The sequence below is a fragment of the Halichoeres trimaculatus genome, unplaced genomic scaffold, assembly GCF_033239565.1.
Source record: "Halichoeres trimaculatus isolate MK-OKI-2021-1 unplaced genomic scaffold, fHalTri1.1 fHalTri1_scaffold_11, whole genome shotgun sequence".
Taxonomy (NCBI): Eukaryota; Metazoa; Chordata; class Actinopteri; order Labriformes; family Labridae; genus Halichoeres; species Halichoeres trimaculatus.
In genome coordinates this window covers 21221957-21229559 of record NW_027437189.1, presented here as the reverse complement: position 1 = coordinate 21229559, position 7603 = coordinate 21221957, and the positions used below count along the sequence as shown (strand labels likewise).

The 7603-nt window shown below is 42.1% G+C and overlaps 1 protein-coding gene across 2 annotated transcripts in view; it reads left to right on the top strand.

Moving 5' to 3' along the window:
- Positions 1-1264: 1264 nt before the first annotated feature.
- The window catches only part of slc6a17 (solute carrier family 6 member 17), a 29326-nt gene continuing 22987 nt past the window's right edge, over positions 1265-7603 (top strand). The window contains exons 1-3 of one of the 2 annotated variants that reach the window (XM_074681421.1): positions 1265-1660; positions 4277-4346; positions 6260-6666. In XM_074681421.1, coding sequence (XP_074537522.1) covers positions 6366-6666 — 301 coding nt within the window. In that variant the 5' untranslated portion in view covers positions 1265-1660; positions 4277-4346; positions 6260-6365. The remainder of the gene's footprint in view (positions 1661-4276; positions 4347-6259; positions 6667-7603) is intronic. The other variant, XM_074681420.1, reaches the window with a different exon arrangement.

Genomic DNA, 7603 nt, shown 5'->3' with positions numbered 1-7603 from the left:
TACGTGCCGGAGAGGAGGGGAAAAAATAGAAAGAGAGGAAAAATACTCACAGGGTGAGCAACATCATATGATCGAAGGGTTGCCATGGAAACTGATCCCAGCAGTCAGCTCTTGGAAAGTGAGTCACATGAGTGAATTGAAGGAGACAGGAAACATACTGCGCATACGTGCTGTCTATTGATGCAGTGCTACTGGTCTGTGTTGGGGGGCGGTTTCTGGGGGTATCTTCTGATGGCCCAGGGTGAGCAGAGGGCATCAGGTCTAATTTCTCATACATACACAGTAAAATAACAAAAAAACTGACAATGAGATATCATAAAAAGTTAGAAAGTTATTAATAGAAAATTTCTCCTGCAGACGAACGTCACTGTCTGTCACAACAGTGGCACATCCCTCCTCTAAATACCAGAAATCCTCCAACAGTGTATGGCCCCTTTGACTCATTCTTTCTGTCATTTTTGGTTTTACCTCTTAGCTTGTTGTTGTGATAAGATGCTTGCTTGAGAACTATATTTCTTTCCAGGCTGCATCTGCTCTGTTTAGTCTCAGATTATCTCCAAAACTCAAACATTTTAAGTGAAACAGTCGTTTTCCTTAAGTTGTCCTCATGAGAAAAGCCAACATAAATATCACAACACAAAAACAACAGCAGCAGCAGCAGCAATAAAAAAAATCCTGTCATCTATTTTGGGAGAATAAAAAGCAACAACTAACTAGCAGAAGAAAAAGTGACTGTGGAGCTGAGGCAGACTACCAAGGGCAAAATAAATTGCTGGTGTCAGGGAGAAAAATGACAGCGCCACAAATTATCTACACATAAGAAACTTCCATTAGAAAGCAGTTTCTTTTTTAAAACTTATTTTGGTGTGCACTGCAAAAGGCACGCAACAAAATCTGGCTTGTTTATTAGCTGCTCTTACCAAGCAAAACCTTTTTAATAGTGGTAAACAGAGTTAGGGCAAGGAAATCACCTCAGTTTAAAGCAAGGGAGGGTTTTGAGCTCACAAATCTATTAATTTTAATAATAATAATAATAATAATAATAATAATAATAATAATAATAATAACTATTATTATTATTATTATTATTATTATTATTATTATTATTATTATCATTATTATTATTATAATCCGATGCCTTTGTGACGCTCTCATTTGCATCCTGTTATCACTGCAGATGGTTTATTTCTTTTTAGGGGGGGCAGTGGCTGACGTGCGCACGAGCGGGTGAGTCAAACCTGCGTCAGACTTCGTCGTGACTTGCCATAGTAAATTTTCACCCACAGTGGATCAATCCGTTTCTATCCCACAGCAGCACAGCCAGACGCACATGGAAACCAGAGGTGTGAGCAGTTTTTTTCTGCAGAGCTGTCGAACAACTCCAAAGTGCTGACTGAAGGCAAAACAGTAGCAAGGAGCCGTCACCTGCACAAGTTAATGTGATTATAGTAGCCAAAGTTGTGGCAGGCGTCGAGCTCCTGCGTCAGACTTTACGCACCATGCGCCCTGTGTGACTGGAAGCTCTGTGATTTGGCATCTCTGTGCGCGCAGAGATGTTGCATCCGGAGACATTGCCTGAATGAAGATAACCCACGCTCGCTGTGGATTCTTACTGTCAGGCTGAGTCTAACGTCAGACCTCGTTCTGCACACTACATAAGGTAAGGAATACAATTTTCTAATAGTTTCCGCGATGCCACCCTCGTGTGCTTGTTTCGCTTTTACCGTTTAATACCGCCATGTGAAGTGAATGCTTCAGATAACCAGGGATCTCATGAGCAAACAGTTCAGATAGCTTCAAAAAGACGAGCTTCAGCGTCCACTCCATCACCTGATAGATGGAAATTTCGCTGCAGCGCTGACGGCGAGCCACGTTCGTTAATCCTCTGCGTTTGACGCCGCCGCGCCATGTGAGTCCACATTTGGCTCGATTATGACAAAATCTGCGGGGCTGCTGATCACCTGCTGACATGTGTTTGTTTTGTCTGAGTCTCCGCCTTTCTACGGCACAGCTTAACAACAGGCTACATTTGACCTTGACGAGGCGTCAGAGGTTGTTTGCAGACGGAGAGTGAGCCTCAAGCTCTGGTTTGTGGGCCTGTGTGGATGCCTGAACGATCCTTGAACACAACCATGCAGGTGCTGCTGTGTACCTGTCACAGCCACTGACGCTCACGATCATTCCTCCTGGGAGCCAGTGGCATCTGCACAAACCGTACACTTAAGACTGACAAGGTCCCGTCCACACATGGACAACCTCTCAGAGCAATAAACGGGTGTGATGACTCCCTGATTGACTGTGATGTATATCCCAGGACGTCATCCCCTCCATCCTTCGCCACCATCTTTCACCTCATTCTCTCCTGCCACAGCAGCTCTGTGGTTTTTTTGTAGCTGACGCTCTGGGGATATCATGCCTGTTCGTCTGCCTGTTTGAGATGCTGAAAGGACAGATAGGCACCAACTGAAGCTGCAGGGATGGGGTTTCATTTTTGCAGGAAGAGCCATTGCTTAGCAACCAGACAGAATGAAAGAGGAACCTGTGCTGTTACATCATCAGCACCCAACTGTCTACTGAGAGTTAGAAACATAGTTCAAAGAAAGGGAGGCAGAAACACACATCTTATGCACATGTTGGTCACAGGGGTGTGTTGGCACTACTCCGGTTTCTTTGAAAACAAAGACACAGTTTATTTTCCTCTGCACCAGTTACACCAGTTTCATCTACTTTACTCCTTTTCCCCCTTTTTTGTTTTGTTTTTCTCAGGGAAAAAAATGACTCCTTCCCACTCTCTGTGTTTTCATCACATGGAGACTGAATCTTGAGTCAGTCTGTGACAGTGTCCTCACTGTACATGAAGTCCTGCTGTCCCTGTAATATGCCATCTGTGTCAGCACACAGTGTGAAACACACAGAAGTTTCGGCTGATTTTCTGTATCCGCACGGAAACTTTTCACTGCACATTATTAGAAAACCAAAGAGAGAAACCTGAATCAGCCACAAGCGTCTGACAGGCCACTACATCCTGACCTATAAGTAGAAACTGGGACATTTTGTTCCAAACTAAACCAGAGTTTTAGATTTTTCTTAACAGAAAGAGGGCAAAACACTGTTTGATCCATCTTTCATGCTCAACACCCACCTGTCTCAGAATCTCCAAAACTCTGCCACTCAACCAAAAACAGTTTCACTTTTGTTTGCAAACATGCTCTTCGTGGCTTCACACAGTTCAGACGCTGTTCAGTGATGAGTCAGTACTGTGCGGTTGTACACTGCTGTGGAAAAGGTCATCGGCGCTCTCAGATCTGTGTGAAGCTCCTCTATGTGCGGCTGCGTGTCGTGACTGCAGGGGCTTATTGCCACCGTTGAGGAATGTGATGTGCGTGCTACTGGTGCGGCCTCTGGGTGGGCTTAGAGTCCAATCTGCTGGCAACCGTTTTGGAGGAGTCGCTGAGAATAAAACCCCTGCTCTGATTTCAGTCAGCTGCATCTGTTTTCAGATTAGAGATCAAACACCTCTGACTTAGACACTCCCTTGTTGAGCTGCTGCAAGAATGAAGCACGACTTATCATCCAATCTAGCTAGCTGAATCTGAAATCTGTCTTAAAAGTCTGATTTTTCTCATTTTCTTCCCCATTAGCCGCCGCTGTGGTAGTTGAAGGTTGTCTGCATCGTTTATTGTTGTTTTGACCTTCAGTTAATTAGCTTCAGTACCTCACAGTCAAATGCTAACTCTCCCAAAGGGTTTTCTTGTAATTTTCAAACAGGGCCCTTTAAGGGTCAAGTGCCCTCTCATTTTGACTGCTTCATATTTGCAGCTAAAATTTATAGATCTGCACATCTTTTTCCCACAGTTTATAACAGAGACGCTGAGATATCTGAGCTGACAGAGAGATGCAGAATAAACACACTAACTTTTAGAGCACGTGTTTTTTTTTTTTTGCCTCAGTCAATATATCAAAGGAGAAGCTCCACTCATTCTACCAGAGCTTGTTTTTTCAATCTTTGAGTGTTTTTGTCAAACTTATGGAGTCATGTCTTCATTATTTAGCATGCCTTTAGTCTTAAAGGTCCCATACTGCGCAAAAATCACTTTATTTAGTCTCTTAGTGAAATTTGTGGGTCTTTGGCTTTCCTCCCAGCCCACAAAATGTGATATTTAACGACAAAAACTGTACTTAGTAGTGCTTGTGAATTTAAAATCCTGAACTTAAATGAGCTGTTTGGATTTTGGGGATTTGCCGACGTCAGTGACTCCCTTTTCTGACCAATCAGGAGTCATAGACTGGTCCTGAATCCAGGCGCATTACCAACCATTCACCAACAAACCTCAGACCCTGGAAATGTGAGTATTTTAAATGCTGTGAGCTGTGGAGCAGATGTAAGAGCTTTTCCTCCGTGTCCTCCTGTCTCTGTGTTAGCTTAAGGATGCTAACTTTAGCTGTGGTTAGCCTGTTGTTTTAGCCTGTAATGTTACGGTAACCGAGCTTCGCTGTTTTCTAAACATTGTGCACTCGGAGCTCGTGGCGTGGCTCTCAGGAGAGCTGAAGAGCGGGGCAGTATCAGCGGTGGCTCATTTACATATGAAGGTCACGCCCACTAAATCAGAGCGTTCTGAACAGAGGGGCTATGAGAGCCTGGAAACAATGCTGCTGTGCTTGATTTATTGGCTTTTTGGACCAAAACATGTTACTACCATTTCATGAAGACATCAATGATCCATATCAAACTGCAGCAAAGGAGCAGAATATGGGACCTTTAAGCATATGTTTGAACTAATGATAGTCCAAGAAATCAAGTCTAATGAGACTCGGCTCTGCTCTCAGTTTTATTGCAGTGCAGACACTACAGTATCTCAAACCTAAGTAGCACTGGTTGAGTTGAATGTTGAGTAGAGACCTTGTTTCAAAAATGATGAAGAATAAAAAAGTTAATTTACAGGACTATTTAGCTATGTCTGTTTTTTAAATCCTTGTATCATGATAACAAGACGACATAATGTGTCAAAGTGTGTGGTTTCCCCCTAAGTAAAGCAATACATTTTATATCCTCATTTATAGAGCAGAAATTGACCTTGTATCGTTTTCTACACCACAGCTCTTTTGCTGATTTCTAAACCACACTAGCTCCTCTCAAGTTATTAGCTTTGACAGGGTCCAAGGATTATTAGTGGAGTTTTGCAGAAGTTGTAAACTTTTCCACAGAAGTTTTAAAGTCAAACATCAAACAGAATTTCTCTTTATTAGTTGATTCAAAAGAAGTAGACCAATTGATTGTAAGCTCTTAAATCTTGAAGCAACAAGATGTTGAAGCTGCACTCTGGGAAAAAAAAAAATCCAGACACTGGTATGTGGAGGGGCTTTGCTTTGATTGTGTTTTCCTCCGGCCAGCAGTTTCACTGACAGGCTGCATGCTGCTGTTCATGCTACTCACATGACTCAATGGTAGTATAATGGGCTCTGCTGTGAAATGGATTGTAATTCAGTCAGTGGGTCTTATTATCCATAATGAAGTGGATTACTGAAATACCTCACTTAAGGCTTTAAAGTACTACAGTTTACTACCATTTTAAAATACTTTATGTCTGAGGCAGCGAACGGGAAACTCCGCGCACATGATTCACAACAACAAAAGTGTCACACAAGTCAGCGCAGCTCTCTTAGCTGTTTTTACATCATCCATAAATCATTTAACAAATCATCAGAAAATGAGGAAACGAGGAAAAGTGTCCTTTGCAGACCATTAAAGTGTAAGCTGACAGTTTCTGAAGTACTTTAAATGCCATTAAAAGCCTGAAAGTCAGATATTGGTCTTTTCTGAAAGCCTTGGTGCATGTTGTATTTTACATTTTTACAATAAAAGAGTTCATTGAATGATAAAGCATCATTATTTATTCATTCATTTACTTGTTTCTTTATTAACTTGTCATTGAGACACAGTTAGACCTGCTGACATCACAGAAACTGGCATTTAACTCCTTTATTGACTGATTTCCTTATGATGTGTCTAAATCAATTTTAAAGGGACAGCTGATCACTTATCATCTGTGCACTTTACTTTCAGTTTTTTCAAGTTGCAGATGCTTTATTTCTGTAGGTGTTCTGTGTACCAGACTCATACTATCAGACAGAAATAGATACAGATCCGCCTACGTGTTTTCAGTTGAAGTTTGTTGCACTAACATTTTTATGTTTAGGAGGGAAAAGCACTTTTTTTCTCATCCCTTATGTTTTTGTCTCTGACCCTATCTCTTCCCAGATTTGAGAAAAAAGCACAACCTTCCTCCCCTGGTACTTCCCTTGGTTCCTGTCAGTCAGCTCGAGCTCTCCTGCCTTCACCTTGAAGGAGCTCCAGTATTGCAGCCATGCCAAAGAACACAAAGGTGACCCAGCGGGAGCACAGCAATGAGGCAGTCACAGAGTCGGTGGCTGACCTGCTGTCCCTGGAGCACCCTATGGACTATAAGAGCAGTCAGATCAGCATGGGTCTAAGTCCTGGCTCCACAGCACCAGGAAAGGCCCTGCTGCCCTCTCCTGACCCAGACGCCGAGGACGGCAGGCCGGCCTGGAACAACAAGTTGGAGTACATCCTAGCCCAAGTGGGCTTCTCTGTGGGCCTGGGTAACGTGTGGAGGTTTCCCTATCTGTGCCAGAAGAACGGTGGAGGTGGGTGGATGCATTTCTGAATCTTATACTGATGTCTTTTAAAGCTCACCATCTGCATGAATCAGAAAAGGATGAAAGTTTTGTGTGGGAAACGTAGTAACACTTTCTGTGATTGGAAGTTAGTTTTTGCCATTTGGCCTTTTTATTGTTAACAAGTGTTGCCTCAGGATGCTGAGTAACTTTTAACAAGAAATGTTGAACTGAGTCAGAATGTGAACTACTTTGTCTCATTTCCATAAATTGCTCATTGAAATCAGCTCCCTGAAAGGAGGAACTAACTTAATAGCATGTAACCATTTAGCAATTAGGATCCTTTAGATATTAGTCTTTTTTTGTCTCCATGTGTAACATTGGTTTTTAAATTGAATTGCTTTCCTTTTCTGGGCTTACATCTACTTGATGAGTTGGATTGATAGAGCTCATTGGACTGTGGTTGGCAAGGAATTTAATGCAGTATTGCTCTATTACATAAAACCATTAGCACCACATGACAGAAAGAAATTTAGTTGTACTTAAGCGACCGTGACCAATTACTGTTTCGTGTTTTCTGTTCATTTTTAACTGAGTTGCACAGAAAGGATTTTTTGCAGCATTCCACCTAAGGAGAAAAATGTGTTGTGACAGTCTCATACACCTTTAATTTAAACAGTCAGAACTGCTGCAGAAGCTCAGCACGAGAATTAAACACCCAGCACCATTGTCCTGAACCATCTACTGTTAAGTCAACCAGGGGTGAAAGGAATGCCAAGGAAATGCTAACTGGCTATTTTTTCATATTCTACAAAGCATGAAAAGAAACATCTCTCATCAACTTTGTATTGAGAAAGTTGTATTTATTAACTTTCCCCTGTCATGTGAAAACTTGAGTTTTCTAATGAGGAAGTTTGCTACACGAGAAGTTAAGTGATGAATTTGTGTTTACTTTACAACTGTTAGC